This window comes from Neomonachus schauinslandi, chromosome 5 (genome assembly GCF_002201575.2).
Source record: "Neomonachus schauinslandi chromosome 5, ASM220157v2, whole genome shotgun sequence".
In the NCBI taxonomy this organism is placed as follows: Eukaryota; Metazoa; Chordata; class Mammalia; order Carnivora; family Phocidae; genus Neomonachus; species Neomonachus schauinslandi.
This window is the reverse complement of record NC_058407.1, coordinates 4,121,047-4,139,098: the sequence shown is the minus strand read 5'-3', so window position 1 is coordinate 4,139,098 and position 18,052 is coordinate 4,121,047. Positions and strand designations below refer to the sequence as shown.

Sequence of the window (18,052 nt, the reverse complement as noted above, 5' to 3'; positions counted from 1 at the left end):
GGAGGCTTGTCTCAGGGGAGGCTTGTCTCAAGAGGCTTGTCTCAGGGAAGGCTTGTCTCAGGGGAGGCTTGCCTCAAGAGGCTTGTCTCAGGGGAGGCTTGTCTCAGGGGAGACTTGTCTGAGGAGAGGCTTGTCTCAGGGGAGGCTTGTCTCAGGGATGAGGCTTGTCTCAGGGGAGGCTTGTTTCAGGGGATAAAGCTTGTCTCAGGGGAGGCTTGTCTCAGGAGAAGCTTGTCTCGGGGGAGGCTTGTCCCAGGGAATGAGGCTTGTCTCAGGGGAGGCTTGTTTCAGGGGATAAAGCTTGTCTCAGGGAGGCTCTGCCAGGAGGACCTATCCTGGGGCTGGGGTTGTTGGTGAGGAAGGGAGCCTGCCAGCCAGAGGGGTCAGCCCAGGCAAACGTTCAGAGGTGTGTTGTGGCTGGAACAGGCCACAGGAAAGCGTGCCTGCCCAGGGCCGCAGGAGCTCCAGGGAGACCAGCCAGGGCTGCCCCACAGGCTCACCCTGGCTCTGGGGTATGACAAGGGAGGGGCCAAGAGCTGAGTGGAGGGCATGGAGGGCCAGGGGCGGTTCAGAGGGCAACCGGAGCCCCTGCTGGGTTCCCACACCGGACAGTGGGGCAGGTGTGGCCTCAGGGTCAGCGAGCGGCAGGAGGCTGCGGAAAGCCCGGGTATCTGGCCCAGGCAGGCGGGCTAGAGCCTCAACCAATTAACCTGCAATCGCCCGGGGAGATGCTAAGGGGATTTGCCTTTTGTCTGGCTAATTATTCTGCATCTACACTTTCCCTTTCCTAGGGAGCTCAGACCCTTTGCAGAGCTTTAATTAAAAGGAAGCCGCTTTCTCAATTACCCCAAGGGTGGGGCAACCAGTGAAAACCCCAGAGGTCGCCCTCCCGGGCCCAAGCAGAGGCTCTGGGGCATCTTCCCAGGGCCTGGCTCCAGCTCCCACAATGCTGGTGGGGATTATCCGCCTGGCTAGGAGGAGGCCTAGGCCCCAGAGGGGAGCTTCTGTCCTGAGGCCAGAGGCCCACCAGCCCTGGCTCTCCCACCTGCCCACCCCCCGCCCGGAGCTCCAAGGCATCCCCAGAAAAAGGCGGGAGGCCCTGGCAGCTCAGGGGAGTGGGGCTGTGGCTGTCTGGTTGTGAGGTCTCACAGAGAGGACCCGGGGAATCTCCCAGGTCTGTGACAAGAGGGCCACTTCCTGGGCCCACCAGACCCGAGCGGCATGAGGCAGGCATCAGGTCCAGCATGTGAGACCCCCATGCGCCCAGTCCCCAGCCCTACTGGGCACCCAGAAGGGTCAGAGAACGTTCACTGCGTCAAGAAGAAAGACGGGAGGCCACAGAGATCAAATCGCCCTGTTGACATCGTTCCTGCAGCCGCCACCGGCGTGGGGCACATGGGACCTCATACAACCCTGAGATTACCCTGCAGGGTGGGCACAAGCCCCATGTACAGATGAAGCAACAGGCCAGTGGGAGTCAAGGAACCAGGGGCTTCCCCTTGGGTGTGCACAGGCCCCAGGCTGAGGAGGACCCTGCGCCCCGAGAGGCTCAGGCTTGCTGGAACTGAGAGCCACGGGGCCCGACGCGGCAAGGTCAGGTGCGGGGAGGAGGAAGAGCCTCCTATGGGGCAGACCTGGCAGCCGCCATGGGTCCAAAGAGCCTCATTCACACTCTCAAGTTCGATGTATCTTTGGGGTTTAACTGCTCCGTCCACAGCTCCCACTCTGGAGCAGCGGCTTGGGGAAGCCAAGCGCCTCCTTTATATCTGGTGCTGTGCCCGCCACCTTCCTCACCCGGGCCATTTAGACCTCACGGAGCGTGAGGTTAGAAAATCCCCACTTTACAGAAGAGGAAGCTGAGGCTTGCAGAGCTTAGGCTGCCCAGCCCCAGGCCTGGGCAGAAACAGGAGGGCCAGGCACGGACGTAGAGGCCACACTCTCCCACCGTGCCAGGCCCTCGTGTGCAGGAGTCTCTCCCACGAGAAGTGAGCCCCCCAGACCCTGCTCCGGGCCTGCATTCAGGTGGGCGCCTGGGGCTGGTGCTGGCAGAACGACAGTATAGCCCCTCACAGCCGCTGCCAACCCTGGAGCCCCTGCTCCTGCCCTTGTTTGCACAGCACCGGGGACTTCCTGGAGGAGGGGATGCATGAACCAGTCTTGAAGGATGTGTAGGAGTTAGCCCAGCAGAGAGGACTGGAAGGTCACCTTAGGCAAGGAACAGTGAGCCAGTCGGCCCAGGGGGAGCAGGGGCACCAAGAAAGGAAGGGGCTCAAGGTCCTGTGGATTTGAGTATGAGCTACTCCAACCTGCTGGGGTGTTCAAGAAGCCAGCAGCCAGCGAGGCCCTGCAGATCAGAGCCTGGGCTAAGCCCTGTGTGGCCCCTGACATGGTCGTACATGGGTGGGGCCTGGAGTCTTGCCCCTCTGCCCTCCCTCCTTCCCTCCCTCATTCATTCACTCACTCATCCTTTGGTTCATCCTTCGGTACTTTATTCTTTCACTCGTCACCTTTGGGAGGCCTGGGGGCAGGTGCTGGGTGTGGGGCCCACGGAGGAGAGGTCTTCCTGACTACGTGGACAATCAGGAGTGGCAGCTGAAAGCCCAGAGTGAGAGGTGTGAGAGCATCCACTGATTTGACCCCCGGGTCACCAGGCCATGGCCAGGATCACCAGGGGTGGAAGCAGAGTCAGTGGCCCAGGCTTGTTATTCAAGGCCCTGAACACTTAGACCCAAACCTCTGCTGGCCTAGGAACACTGGGACTCCCTGCCCCTAATCTGGCCCTCAAGCTCCCTGAGCTTTCCTGACCTCAGCCTTGCCTCCAGAAGTCCTTCCCCCATCCCCGCCAGTCAGATCATGAGGGTTGAATTCTGCTTAGAAAGCTGTGGGGTGGTCCGCCTTGTCTGAGCCCCGCAGCGCTCCCTCCCCCCAGATGCTTCTCTCTGGGCCCTGGATCCTTGTCTGGTTTCCTGGCTGGCAGCTCCTTCCAGCAATGCCAAGCCTTTCTCACTCCACGGGGTCCAAACAGGAGGACCGGGGTCTGCAGTGTTGGGGGATGGGCTCCCCTGTCGCCTCATGAGATTGATCACGGGGCACGGGGGGACTCTGCCCGAGCTCCCCTCTCCATGGGGCGACACCCAGCAGTGGACAGTGGCCACCAGCCCTCCCAGGAAATGGCAGGTGTGTCATGGACCATACTCCCAGGTAAGCCAGCCTGCACCCAGGAGCAAGGCTCCCTGCGCCACCTGCTCTGAACCATGACCTCAGTGACCAATGAGCATGCCTAAAAGTTCTCAAAGCATTCCTGCAACTTGTTTTTTGTGGGACGGTCTCACTGAGGAACATTCGAGCGCAGAGTTTCCTGGCTTTGACTTTCCACTGGGACTTTCCTTCGGGACCTCCAGCTGAGTGTGGGGTGATGGGATTGGAGCCGGGCTGCTCTGTCCTAGGCCAGCCCTGGGGGTTTGAGAAGCCCAGCTTCAGGGAGCCTCTGTTTGGGGTGGAGCCAGGGGACCCGTGCAGCCTGTATGGCCTGGGGCAAACCAGGTCCCTCTCTGAGACTTGCACACCTTCCATGAAACTAGAGTTGGACTCCCTTCGTGGTTTTCCGACATTTTTTTTTTTTTTAAAGATTTTATTTATTTATTCATGAAAGACAGAGAGAGAGAGAGAGACAGAGGCAGAGGGAGAAGCAGGCTCCCCGCGGAGCAGGGAGCCCGATGCGGGACTCGATCCCGGGACTCCAGGATCATGACCTGAGCCGAAGGCAGTCGCTTAACCAACTGAGCCACCCAGGCGCCCCTTCCGACATTTTTTTTAAAGATTTATTTTTATTTATTTGAGAGAGGGAGAGAGCTGGAGGGGGAGGGGTGCGGAGGGAGAGGGAGAGAGAACCTTAAGCAGATTCTGTGCTAAGCACAGAGCCTGATGCAGGGCCCGATCTCACGATCCCGAGATCACACCCTAAGCTGAAACCAAGAGTCAGATGCTTAACGACTGCACCACCCAGGCGCCCCGATTTTCTGACATTTTTAACAGGGGAGCCTCTTTGTCAAATTAACGCTTCTGTGGAAACCTGACTGTCAAAACCGGCCACAGTAGAGGTGCCCTGCGGCAGTGGGTCCAAGGGCCAGAGCCCCTGCACAGAGCCCGGGGCTCCAGGGGCACAGGAGAACAGCCACGGGAGGCAGGCCCCACCCCACACCCTCCTGAAATGACCTTCGGGCCAACAAAGAGCTGCTGGTAACTCAGGCCCCAACCCCTCCCTCCAGACATGTTTCCTGTGAGGTGAGGCCTGCCTGGCTATGTGCCCAAGGATAGCTGCACCCCTGAGGATGGGCTTAGGGCCTTGTGCAGCCCCCAGTGCAGGGACGTCCCTGGATCTGGTACTTAGTACACTGTTCACTGGGCAGTCTTGGCATACAGTGGGCACTTAAAAAATGCATTCACTGGACAAAGGCTCCACGTGAGCTCCTAATTTTATAACCTAAGTCCAGCCAGAGCCTCAGGCCCACCCCCCCCACTCCCACCCCCACCGCCCCAGCATGGAGGGGGGTGGGGGAGGGGAGTCACTGGGCCTGAGCAGTCTGGTTGCTCCTGCATTTGCTCTGCTAGGCGCCTCGGGTTTTGACCTTCGGTTGTTTTCTGGTATTGATGGCCTTTTCTCATCATTGAACCAATGTCTGGTACATATCCATCCATTGGGTCAACAAGACATGGCTATGTTTCTGCTCTGCCCCAGGCCCTGTCACTGGGCCGCAATGATGAAAAGGCAGCCATATCCCATCCAAGGGTGAGCGCACTGGCAGAACCAACCAGAAGCCTGGGGGACGAGCTCCGTGAGAGGTCTGGGGAACAGGTCGCTTCTAAGTTTGGAGCCTGGAAGGATCTCGGAGTCGGCGGCCGCCATGCTGAGCCCTGAGGAGCAGGAAGGCGGCCACAGCCATGCAGTGGTCTTTGAAAAGATCGTCCCAGTCAGACGATACTTCACTCAACCCCATAGGTAGGCAGGGGGACAGGAGGAATTCCAAGGGTCCTGGGCAGACCCTAACCAAGTTGGAGGTGAACCCGACAGCCCTGGGCAGGAGGGAATGGGTGGGGACAGAGCGGTCACGAGAATGATAAGAGACACGGCTTACTAAATGTTTATTGAGGCAGCACCTCGAGGGAGGACCCACGGAGCCAAGGACCGTGGTGACCCACATGCTTTCTTGCTGGCTCTGGAGTGTGAGTGATGCCAACCCAGGCCTGCTTCGCCCTAGGGAGGCCCTCAACTGCCTGGTAGCCTGTGATGCAGCAAGAGCTTGTGTTTCTCTCCAAACCCAAATTCTGGGTGCAGCAGCTTCTGGTCTGCCCTCTACCTTGGTGGACCTCTCCCTGCTTTGCCCACTTCTCTTCCGGGAGAGTCTGTCTTCATGGAGACCTCACGGAGTCTATCAGCCTCAGGGACATCCAGGTTCTAATCCCAGAGCCTGTAAGTGTTTCCCTCTATGGGACATGTGATTAAGGAATGGTTTTGAGATGGGGGATGACCCTGGATTGTCCTCGGGCCTCAAATGCCATCACAGGGGACCTTCTGAGAGGGAGCAGAGGGGGGTCTGACGTACACGGAGGAGCAGGGCACACAGAGAGATGGGCAGATGCTGGCCTTGGAGGCTGGAATGACATGGCCATAAGCCAAGCATGCTGGCCGCCACCAGGAGCTGGAGTGGTCCTTCCCTCGAGTCTCAGAGGGAGGCAGTCCTGTGGACGCCTTGACTTTGGACTCTGGTCTCAGAACCCCCAGAAAGTAAATGTCTGTTGTTCAAAGCTACCCTGGTTGCTGTCATTCATCAGGGCGGCCCTGGGCAAGGGTGCATTGGGAAGGCGCCCAGCACGCAGGGAAGCCAAGTTGCCATCCTCGTGGTGCGGCTCAAACATTCCTGTGCCTCTCCCTGAGGCCGTGAGCACTCTGGGGATGTCCTCCACACGGCTCGGGAGCTGACACGGAGCAGTCAGAATGGTGCTCCTCAATAGGGCTGTCTGCCCCCCACATTGTTAACGGAGGGGGCCGGGGCACTGCAGGGAATCCAAAGCAGGGGAAGGCTTCCGCAGAGCAGGAATTTCTAGAACGCTGGATTTCCAAGCCGGAGGCCCGTACAGAGAGGAGCAGGCGGTCCGGGCCGGAGGGACACCAGGCTGAGCAAGGCGGGAGGCGGGAAGTTGCCTGGCTAGTTCCGTAAAGGACAGCAAGGGTGGGTGGGGCCCTGGGAGGCTCCTGGAGCCGCAGGGTGGGGTCCTGGGGAGGGAGCGCAGGGTGGGGCGTGTGGGGACAGGCGAGGCTTCCTCCAAGCCAGCGTGGCTCAACCAAGCGTGTGCTTGAGGCCCCAAACCCGCCACCCGAGCCCTTTTAAGAATAAAAACAAATATTTGTGTTGCATGTTGTGTGTGTTGGGGTTTAGTTTTCCTCTGGAGGCTAAAAATAGGTGCATCTCAGCGTCCCTGCAGGGATTCCTCCGCCCGCGCCCCACCCCGCGTTGTGCAAGGGCCTGGCCGGGCGCTCTGGGGCTCGTGCCAAGTTTTGACTTAACTGCCGGTGACAGGGGTATGAAGGTATCAGAAGATGATTATGGGATGAAGGTGTCCATTACAGCTGCGCAGGAGGCAAGTCCTCGCTGGCCGGCCACACCCAGGTGGCCTTCACCCGACAGTCATCACAATCACCCACCCGCCTTTCAGAGTAAACGGACAACAATAACACAGCCTGATGGGGGTAGTGCAGGGCACCTGGTGCAGAGCGGGGCATCCCGGAAGGAGTGACATCAGGGCCACCAGGAAGGAGGCTGGAGGGCCCCAAGGAGGGTGGAAGGGAGGGGTGGGTGAAAAGCCTGCAGGCCTGTGAGGGATGGAGGGTAAGTGGGGAAATGTGATTGGCCAGTTCAAGGGGTCTGAGCAGGGTGGGGGCCCACCAGACGGCTCAGGTGCCCCAGCTGCACAAGGCAGCATTCCAGGGGTATAGCTAGAACATGAACCTGGGGGTCTGCCAGGCTGCAGGGAGGAGTCCAGGGCAAGAGGCCCCAAGGAATCCCAGAGGGACAGCCGAGGGTCAAAGAGATCCCTGGCCACGGCAGCCAGAAAGACAGCTTCCTGGCCACGAAAGCCCCGTGACAGGGACAGAGGGGACCCTCAGTCGGCCTAGCCTCAGTCGGGGGCCAGCCAAAGGCAAGAGGCCCCCAGGAGGAGATGGAGAGGGGAAGGGCACCAGCTGAGGGGGCCCCTCGAAGACCAGGGAGAGGCTGGGACCTGGGGCTTCCAGGCCCTGAGCCAGAATACAGTCCTAGGGACCTCCGTAAGGTGTAAAGTATAGTAACTACATGAAGGCAGGGCGCTGGTGTCTTCCCAGAGCACTGCATATTTCTTAGCCACCCCGATGTCTTCTCAGGTACCTGCCCTGACTGGGGCCCACACGGGGTCTGTCCACAGGCCGACTTCCCCCGAGAGACAGTCTGGCTTTCATGTCAGGGAAGGAGAGGGAGGGGTCTGGCAGGCCCTACAGCACCCCTCCACTGATAAGCCTGCCCAGTGAAGGGGCCCCTGAGCAGGTGGGAGGTAGAGGGGCTTCCCAGCATTAATGTTTGGCTGTCAGCTTGAGGGGCATATCTGCCCCTCTGTTCCTCAGTTGGCCTGGATGGTGGGGGGGCGGGCCGTGGGGGAGGGGGCGGCTGCTGACTTCTGCTGACTCATCACTGGCCATCCCATGGGACCCTCCTCACAGTCCCTAGGCAGGCACTCTTGTCCTACCTTACAGAGGGGAGACTGAGGCAGAGTGGGGCTGAGGTTCCCACAGGCAGGAAGTATGCGACCCAGAGCCCCACCGTGCTCCCAGGCCCAGCTGCCCTGGCCACTCCTTTGATCCATAGGCTACACGGGGGGGGGGGGAAAGGGCAGGTGTTCCTCCAACCTCCCTCTGAGCAGCAGGTGGGCCTGCATCCTGGTTCCTCCTCATCCCGCACGTGCCCTGGGGTAAGTCCCTCCCCACTGCCCTCAAGGGACAGCCGGGGTGCCCAGCCTGGGCTGAGCCTGGCATTGGCCTCCTTTGGCCTTCCCCTTTCTGGGGATTCCTGTCCAAGGCCTGAGCTCCCCCTCGGGAAATGCTGCTGATCTGCCTGCCAAACCCACCCAGAATCCTTTGCTTCTCCCACGGCGCTTCCCGCCTGGACTACGTCAGTCGCCCCCTCACCCTGTCTCCTTGCTTCCTGGCTGCAGGGAGAAGCCCCTCAGACTTTTCCCAGCAGAGAATCCTATGAGAGATGAAGGTAGACCCATAGCCCTACCTGCCAAAAGCCTTGCGGTGCCTGTGGCTGGGAGAAAAATCTCAAGACCTCACAGGCGCCCATGACCCAGAGCTGCTGTCTGTCCAGCCACTTCCCTGCTCTCCCTTCCCTCACTCTGTTCCAGCCACGCCACTCCCTGCAGCTCCCCCAGCCTGCCCCTCATTCTCTTTCCTCCACACCTCTGGCCTGGCTGTCCCTCTGCCTGGAAGTCCCTCCACGTCTTCCTGGTCTCCCTCATGCACTGGCTCATCCACCTGGCCCACTCTGACCCCGCTCATCTGACATAACCTGCCCTGACTTTTTCCTTCTGCCATGCCGAATACTTGATGGTTCGTGATGTTTTCCCCATTCTCGATAGATGCTTATTGCCTCGTGCACCCTCCAGACCATCGGCCCCCCTTGGTGGCTTCCCCAGCACCTGACACGTGGGGGTGCACAGTATTTGTGAAATGCATGAACAAGGGTGAGGCAAAGCGCGTCTCACCTCCAAAGGGAACTCCAATGTCAGGACAAGAGGAGAGGGCAGCCTTCTCTGAGCCTGGCACAGTCCGCCCTCCTCCCTGACCCAGAACTTGATGCCTCCCAACCACAGAACCGAGAGTCCTGGACCCGAGCTGCACAGCGCATACTCTCCGTGTCTGAGAATCATGGGATCAGAGCACCAGAGAACTGCATACCTCCCTCTCCGTTACATGGAGATCAAACCATGCTTGGATTCCTCTAGTGACTGTCAGGAACTCCCTCTTTATAGATCTGGCTGCGAGAAAGTTCTCCTAATATGGCCTGAGGCCTGCCCCCTGCTGGGCCTCCCAGGGCTGCCCCAAAGTCTCCTCAATGATGCACTGGTTGACCCTGATGGCCTGCAGGCCCCTCCATGAGAGAGGGGCCCTTTGAGTAAGGGAGCACCCCACCCTGCAATGGGCACTCCTCTCGCTCCGAGAATCAGCTCAGCTATGTTGCCACCAACTTCCCTGCCTCTCCCAGAGTGCTTGTCACTGAGATTTAATCGATCTCTCTTCCCTGGGAACCCAGAAGGGGAAGCAGGTGTTAATCACCCTGCCCATGTCAGGACACATCGACAAGGCTATCCCCACTCTCTCAGCAGGCAGGGTGCGCCCTCCCAGATTGGATGACAAGGAGAAGCTCAAAATCCTGGTGTGGCCTTGTTAGCCCAAAGAGGCCAGACCTGGGGGTGGCCTGCTCAGTGCTCACCCAGGCTGAGCCCATCCTGGCTCTGATGAGGCTCTGATGGGATCAGCCAGTCCAAAGAGAGCAACTGAGGCCCAGGGAGGCCTTTCCTCAAATGTTTTCATTGAGCTGGTGGGACCTCATAAAGCAGCCCAAGGCCTGGAAAACCCTTGGTAACCAACAGCCCTGGCCCTCTATAGAGCCCAGCAGAAGGACCAGGATGGACAGGAGCAGCCTCAGGAGGGCCCCTGGTGCCCAGCCCTCACTCCCCACACCCTTCACAGCCCAAGGACCCTTATTTGAGACACTTTTCTACTGGAAAACAGGGGCTCCAGACAGAGCATCAGGGAAGGCAGCTGGTATACCGGCCCTTTGCCCAGAAAGCACGGGACTCTGTGGGCCACACAGGGAAAGGTGCCCAGAGTGTTCCTGCCAGATGCTAAAAACCATGAGGTTCAAGTGCAAGGTTCCCTTATGGCCTTCCAGAGCCTTCTGGAACCTTATCAGGTGTGGGGCAGCTCTTCAAGCTCTGCTCTCCCCACTGCCCAGCCCCCCAAGCCCCATGCTCCACCATCCACAAAGTTACCCCAGGCCACGTTAGAGCCTCTCTCCTCGTCTCATGCCCGAAGCATCCCTTTTCCTTCAGTGTCCCTCCCACCTCCTTTCTTTCTTCCCTTTTTTTCTGGGCCTCGGCCTGGACGCCAGCTCCTCTAAGAAGCCTTTACTCTCTACCCCAGCGTCCACCCAAGGCTGGGTTCCACACTCTTCTGCACTCCCAGACCCTACTTCCCTCCACTGCAGCCATGAGTATGGGGGGCTGAAGGGGCCTGTTTTTTCACCCTCCTGTCCCCCATCCCGGCCTGGGACTAATTAAGAGAAGAGTTCATTTCACATTCAGCTCTGGAACCCCCAGTCCGTAGCCAAGCTCTGGGCACTGAGGAGTTCAGCAATGACGGACAAATGGACAAAAGAATGTGTGAATGGTTGGATGCCATATCCTGTCCTGCTTGGTGGAAAAGCCAGGGGCTCAGGAACCAGAAGTGAGGGTTTGAGCCAGAAACCAGGGGACAGACCTTAGGCAAAGCCGCCCTCCTCACCAGCCCACATTGGGGCAGGGGGGTGGGGTACACAGGCCAAGCCAGCAGAATGGCCCCAGTTGTGGCCCAGCCCCAGCAGCTCAGACAGGGGGCTTCTGGAGCTGCAGACACCTGGAGAGGCCTCCCCAGGTGTCCTGCCCAGAAGTGCCAGCCTAGACCCCCTACTGGGTCGGTCCTGGAAGGACTGGAGTCCTAAAGGCCACCCTCAGGCCTCAAGGTGGGTGGGCTGGCCACCCACCGGAGACCAGCGGCCCCAAGAAGGCCACCTGTGTCCAGCATCTGGAGGGTGTCCCAGGCCTGCCCTGTCGGCCACTGGCATCTGCCTGCAGGTGGAGTAAGAGGACCCCTGATCCTGGACCTGCACGGCGTGCCTCTGGGTTCCTTCCTTGCAAGGCCATGAGGGCTTTCTTTTCTTCCCCGTCCCAGATGGCTGCAGAATTCCTGCCGTGTCCAAACACACCGGGGAAGGGCCAGGCAGGGGAGCTGGCCAGGCAGTTCTGGCCTTGTCCCGGGCGGCCTGTAAAGGAGCCCCAAGCCCCAGTGTCTTTGCCAACCCCCCGACCACCGCCCAGGCCTCTGCTGGGCTCTGCAGTGGCTGCCAAGCCCACAGCCCTCTCGGGCCTTCCGAGACTCACAGGGCCTGGGACGCCCAGGCCAGGCTGCTGAGTCCCCGGGCCCTGCAAGGCCAAGGACTTGATGGGCAGGCAGGCAGCATCCCAGAGAAGGAAGGTGGGCTCAAACTCATACCCAGAGGAGGGAAGGGGCCAGGACAGCAGCAGGCGAGCTCTAGACTGACATCCAGCTGAACCTCTTGGCTCCTGGTGGCCCCGTTCCTGGCTGGCCTGGTGCCTCCCAGGAGCAGCCCTGGCCGCCCCACTCAGGGGAACTCGCACTTTCCCTGTGTGCCTGAGTGCGAGGGGCCCCAGCCTCTGCTCGCCTCTCTTCCCCAGCCCACCTGCCTCCCAGCCTGGGGAGGTGTGAAGTTCACCCAGACGTCTAACCCAGATCCTGCCTGCTGCCTTCAACCCGGTCTTTCCTGTTCTGTCATCGGCCAAGACAGAGCACGGCCATCACCTCCTCCCCAGGACTTGCCTCAGCCATTCCCTTCCCGCTCGTCTCTGTACAGCCTTGGGCAAGATCCCAGGGCCTCAGTTTCCCCTTGTGGGAGGAGGCATATGAGTTGGGTAGAAGGAAGACCCTGGAGGACAGGAGTTCCAATCCTGATTCTGCCTCTGCCAGCTATGTGTGACCTCGGGCAGAACACTTTTGTTCTCTGTGCCTGGGTTTTCCCATCTGTAAAATGGAGTTAGCCCTGACCTGTGTAGGGAAGGGGTATTGTGAAGGTGGTGGGTCCCTGTGAACCAGACCCCGTGTCTGGCATAGTAGGAGTGTTCAGGGTTCCATAGAGCCTCTCACTTCTAAGGCCCCTAGGCCTGCTGGGTACAGGGACAGTCATGGCAGCGATACCCCTCTCCGTCAGGGTAAAAACTGGGGTGGAGGGTGAAGGAGAGAGCAGGGCCCCAGCAAGCTTGCTGGGAAGGTAGGCATTATGGGAAGGAGGGGTGTGGGCAAGGGATGTGGTAGAAAGGCCATCCCAGGGCGCCTGGGTGGCTCAGTTGGTTAAGCGACTGCCTTCGGCTCAGGTCATGATCCTGGAGTCCCTGGATCGAGTCCCGCATCGGGCTCCCTGCTCGGCAGGGAGTCTGCTTCTCCCTCTGACCCTCCCCCCTCTCATGTGCTTGCTCTCTCTCATTCTCTCTCTCAAATAAATAAAATCTTAAAAAAAAAAAAAGTGAAAAAAAGAAAGGCCATCCCGGCGGGAGGGCACAGCAGGGGTGGAGGCTGGGCAGGGGCAGGAGGTGGTGGGGAGCTCCATGGGGAGCTCTGGGGAGGGCTGGCTTGCCGGCAGGGCAGGGGGCTCTGTATGGAGGCAGGGTGGAGATGGGCTGTAGGAGATGGACTCTGAAGGCCACACCAAGGCCTATACCTACCAGGGCCACGGGACCCTGGGAGCTCCCACCACAGATAGCATCTGGGTGGACAGCCTGGGCAGCCCTGGGTGGGGGGCAGGTGGGGAGTGGTCTTGGTGCTAAAGCTCAGCTCGTGAGCAAAGTGTGGGCAGGGGCACCCTCCACACAGAGAAAGAGGGAGCCGGGCCTGGCCAGGCACTGCTTGCTCCCCTATACCCATTCTAGAGAGGAAAACTGAGGCCCAGAGCTGTGCAAGCATCCGCCCAAAGCCTTTTCCTGTCTTTCAGGCTGTCTCAGCCAGCAGCTGCACCTGAGAATAGGTGGCTGCTCAGGGCAGGGGAGCCAAGTGAAGAGCCAGAGCCCCTGGAGGTCAAGGTCAGGCATGAGCCCCCACTGTTCCTGGGGCCCAGCCTCCAGCGCCACAGAACAAGCAAATGAGCAAGAAATGAATGAATGCCTGGTGGTCTGCCCACATCCAACACCTGCTTGGTGACTGCCTCTTGGAGCACAGCGGGAAGGCAAGTCTGGAGAAGGAGCACCCCTGGCAAATGCGGAGAGGCAGGAAGGCGCCTGGCACGCCCGGGGCCAGCTAAGAGCAAGGCGACCAGAGCCAAGGGGACAGGGACGCCACTCGGATGGGAACGAGCCACTGGGGGAGCTGGAGACTGCCTGGGGATGCTCCTGATATCTTAGCCTCAGAGGCGGAGCCCGGGGCTGGGGGTCAGGTGGGCCCCCAGGCAGGCTAGGCCGTGTGAGCTCAATGCCTCAGGCAGGGCCCCTCGGAGGATGTGCTGGGCGGCCCTGGGAGGCCGGGGCTGGGGTTGAACCATGGCCAAGAAGTAAGTACAGTCTGGGCACCGGGGCCGTGGCATTCTCGAAGCTCTTTCCTCATTCCTGGCCCTGTGGGAGTAGCCGGACCCCGGGTTCTGCTGCAGCCACCACCGCGGATTTGCTTACCGTCTCACAGGGAACTGGGGCCTCCTGCCAAACTGCCCAGCCCAGGCCCCGGCCCCACGGGCCCCACTAACCACCAAGTGCTTGCCTGGGCCACCTCCTCCTCTCAGATGGGGAAACTGAGGCCATATATCGGGTAGGGCCACCCTAGAGGCTGTCCACACCTGGGTGTCGGAAGGAAATGGGCTTCGGCTTCAAGTCCAGGGATTTTTGCATCTTTCTCCCCATCTCCACCCTCCAGGGACACATTCTCCTCCAGAAGCCCACTGGGTGGCCCCTCCACTGGGATCTGGGTCTGGGGCCAGGCTCCGTGGGTGCCCCGGCGGGCACAGTGTGGACGGGGCCTTGTTGGATCAGCGGTTCCGCCCGATGCCAGGCTGCCGGGACAGCGGGCAGTGGCCAAACCGGCCCCGCCGCATGCCTTCCAGCCCTCAGCAGGAATGCCATTCATCCTCCTGTGCTCACACGGTTACCACAAGAAACAGCAGGGCCTGGTGGCCAGCCAGGGGCTGCCTAGCTCCCAGAGGCCTCGGGCTGTCTCCCCACACCCAGAGACGGCTAGGAGCACCCCAAGAGGGGCACCTGAGCTAAAACCCACCAGACACAACTGACGGACCCGTAGGGATCCCGAGACCAGTTGGGGTCCGAAGCAAAAGGGAGACACAGAGGGAGACAGATGGAACCAGGGCCTCCTGGCTGTGGGTCCCCCACCTCCAAGCCCCCCATTCTCCTAAGAACAGTCCCCACCCAGCCCCATGAGTTGGTTCTGGCACCAGACCCGTGGCCTCTTGTCCCCATACCCTGAGCCCAGGCTGTCCAGAGAGGCCTCCGGGTCTGTGTCCAGCCACCACCAGTGGCCCTTGCTGGGTGGGGTGGCCCCCAAATGTGCCTGGAGGCTTGTATGGCTCAAGGCCTCCCTTGGGACCTGGGCAAGGTGGGAGGACAGGGCAAGGTGTGAGGATGGAGGTACATGGGCACAGTGCCTGCCCAGCCTGCAGAGAGGGGTAAGGAAGTCAGAAAGCTGGGGCACCTGAAGGCCGAGGGGCTTGAGACCCAGGGTCCTCCGTGGACAGCATGTACGTCCCCACCTCCGGGGGAAAAGAGCTGCAAGGGCGTCGCGTGGGTTCCACACACACTCACTTCTGATTCCAGCTTTATTGGAGCCGGGTGCTCCCCTCCAGGGAAGGCGGGACACAGCTCATCCGAAACCCACCAGCTCCCCTCAAGTGGGAGCGCCACAGGGACACACGGGGCCCTGACCGCCACCGCCCCACCCGGGCCACATTGACCCCCTCTCCCCCAAGGGAAGGGCTGCCGCTGACAGACTATGGAGGAGGGTCTCGGCAGAGGCGCCTGGACAGTGTGCATGTCAATGGCATCAGGGGTCCCAAGAGTCCATTTCAAGCAGAAGGAGGAGCCTGGCTCGGGGGATGCACGAGGCTGTCCCCTCCCTCCAGTACCCAGTGTAGGTCACAATAATTTAAAAGACATGATAGACATTTCAACGCTATAAACAATATAAGTTAACCAGGTTCCTTGGCAGAGGGTGCCGGGCCTGTGGACTCAGAGGAGTGTCCTGGGACCCGGGGAGGTGGGGGGGCCGGGGGCGGGTCATTCACCGTGGCCTGGAAGTACCCGGAACAGCAGCTGATGGAGTGTCCTGGCATCGTCGGGGGCACATGGGGTCGATGCCAGGGCCAGGGCCCGGACAGGGTCACTCACCCCAGGCTAATGTCTAGCCCACTTGGCTTGTCAGCTGCCTGAGGACACATTTCCACAGGTTTCTGCAAGAAAATACCCTAAATCTGGGGCAGGGGGTGGGTACACGGGCAGTGGAGGGCAGCACGCCAGAAGCCAGCTTGCCTCCTTGCCGGCAAGTCACCCACTCAATGCCTCAGACTCCCCGAGGGACAGTGGAGTGCTCACAGAGGATACCTCAGCCCCAAGTCCCAGGGTTCTGCCTCTCCCCGCAGCATGCACGGTTGAGAACTGAGCAGGGGCCCCTTCTCAAGTTTCAGGGTGAGCTGAACTTCAGGGGAGGGTGTGCACGTGGGGACCCTGGGAGGGTCTGGAGGGCAGACACCTGCCGGGACAGCAGGCGGGGCCCTGGCCAAGTGACACCCTGGATCCGAGCTTTCCCAGCTTTGGAGTCATGGCCCAAGGAGGAGGACTGGACACGAGGCCACCAGAGAAACCCCAGCAAGTACCTTTGGGGGGGCAGGTCCCCGTGCAGCTGACAGCAGGGGAGGAGGGGCACAGCCAGATCTCTCAAATCATGGGGGCAGTCTCATGCCACCATGGGTGTCCCCAGAGCACACAGCCCAGGGTCATAACTTTAGGGTCTCTGGCTCATTCTCGAGCCCTTCTGGGCCTCAGCGTCTGCATCTGTCAAAGAAGGAAGACACCCCTGAACCGCCCCCACCCCGCCATCCCACTGCCGGCGCAGGGCTGTCCGAGGGTTCCGTCTGGCTCCCAGCGAGGGGCGGAGGGGAGGGTGAGGAAGAGCAGGGAGGGGGCTCTGTAAACTGAGGCTGCCAGGCTGGCGGGGGCGCTGGGCGGGTGACAGCATTAGGGAGGGGACACAGCACTCCTGGAGCCTGACGTGGGTGACATTTTGATTTGTGTGATATGATTTTCAAGAAGAAGGGTCCCTGTCCATGGCTCTCCTCAGAGGCCCTCTTGGGGCAGGGCCAGAGGGTGCTGTGCACGGGGATGCTCCCCCGGGCCAGAGAGGCGGGGAGAGGAAGCAGAGGGCCACAGGGGATGCGCTAACACGGAGTACAGAGTTAGGACTGGCTATGCCTTAGTGCTAAGAATTCTTTTCTGATACTAAACACATAAATAAACTTTGTCAACATCTGCCCAGACCACCCAGAGGCCCCGGCGGCTGATGGGGTCCCGCGTGGCGTGGGCCGGCCGGCATGGCATTTCCACGTCCGTCCGTCCATCCGTCCGTCCGTCGTGCCGCCAGGTGGGGGAGGGGGACGCTCGGAGTCTCGTCGCTCTGCTTCCCAGGAGGGTTCGCTTCTCCAGAGAAGAGCACGGGAGCTCCCTGGGCCCCAGAGGGACACCAGGGCCGTCGGCCTCGCCCTTCCTCCCGGCCGGGTCTGGGGCACGGCTCGGGGGCTCGGGCCGCAGAAGCGCCGAGGCGGCGGACAGGAGCCCCTGCGGGTGGCGAGGGGGCGCCGGAGGAGCGGCGTGCGCGTGCGCGTGCGTGCCTGCGGGGCGGGGCGGCGCTCACTTGCAGGTGAAGACCTCGGTGCGCTCGCTGCAGGTGTTGCACTTGACGAAGCAGCACCAGTGGAACTTGCAGTTGCACTGCCACACCTTGGTGTACTGGTGCGTGTTGTAGCCACGGCCGCAGCACATGGTGTCGCAGCCGTCCGCGCCCGGCGACGTGCGGTTGCACAGGCGGCCCTGCGTGCCCACGCTGCCCGTGGCCGCGTCCTCCTCGCAGTAGTTGGGCGACTTCTCGATGTACACCAGGTCCGTCTCCATGGGCTTCTGGTAGCTGCGCAGCTGCTTGATGCGCAGGAAGGTGGGCTGCCGCAGGCGGCTGGCCCGCACCACCTCCACCTGCACGGCTGCGTTGTACTTCTCCTTGAGCATGTGGCCCACCTCGCGGAACTTGGGCAGCGTGGTCCAGCACGTCTTGGTGGTGCACGAGCCCGACACGCCGTGGCACTTGCACTCCAGCTTCATGCGCTCCTCCAGGACCTGCGGGCGACAGGGCAGGAGCTCGGTGTGCGTGGACACCCCCTGCCACAACCGCCTGGGCACCCCGCCCCCGCCTGCCCTTGCCTCCAGCCTGGCCCGGAGCCGGCACCCCGACTTCCCGCTGCAGGACCACGCCTGAGTGCCTCCCCCTCCTGAGCCTCCCTCTCCTCATCCATGGAATGGGGCTGCTGACCATAGGTCCCTACTGCAGGGGACCTTGTGAGGGTGCAATGAGAATGTCCAGGACTTGGCAGAGCACGGTATATGTTTATCAAATGTGGTTCACTAAATTCTCACAATCCTTCAGGTCAGTGTGCTGATGGGGAAACTGAGGGTCAGGAGCGTGGGGCTTGCGCCCAGCCAGGTGGGGAGGAGGTGCCTGATGGTGATCCCGGCCCAGCCACAGTAGGTGCTTATTAATTGCAGATCCCCATCTCTCCATCTCTGTACTCCCTGCCCTCATGCCCAGGGTAGGGCCCGGCATGTAGTTGGTGCCTAATAAATGGCTGTTCAGTGAAAGTGTGGTATTTGCATGGAGCTCTGTGCACGTCTGCTGAAGGACGAGAGGGGGTGCATGAGCAGGAGGTGAGGGCACGGGTCAGCGAGGCCCAGGCGTGCCACCTGCTGGGAAGCCAGCCCCCGACAGTGTTGTTCTTTCTTCCCAGCTCCCCGAGGGCCCACGATGGGCGCAGCCGTGTGTTTTCCTTGGGCCTCCCTCCATGGTCCCGGAAGGCCGATTCCCAGAGCCAGCCCTGACCCCAGGTACTCATTTACCTGGATCGAAAGGGCCCTGCCAGCCGGCCTGATTAAAGATGGG

At 60.9% G+C, this 18,052-nt stretch overlaps 1 protein-coding gene across 1 annotated transcript in view; it reads right to left on the bottom strand.

The window, feature by feature from the left end:
• Positions 1–14,970: 14,970 nt before the first annotated feature.
• The window catches only part of WNT7B (Wnt family member 7B), a 49,417-nt gene continuing 46,335 nt past the window's right edge, over positions 14,971–18,052 (bottom strand). The window contains exon 4 of the mRNA XM_021687811.1: positions 14,971–17,235. Coding sequence (XP_021543486.1) covers positions 16,756–17,235 — 480 coding nt within the window. The 3' untranslated portion in view covers positions 14,971–16,755. The remainder of the gene's footprint in view (positions 17,236–18,052) is intronic.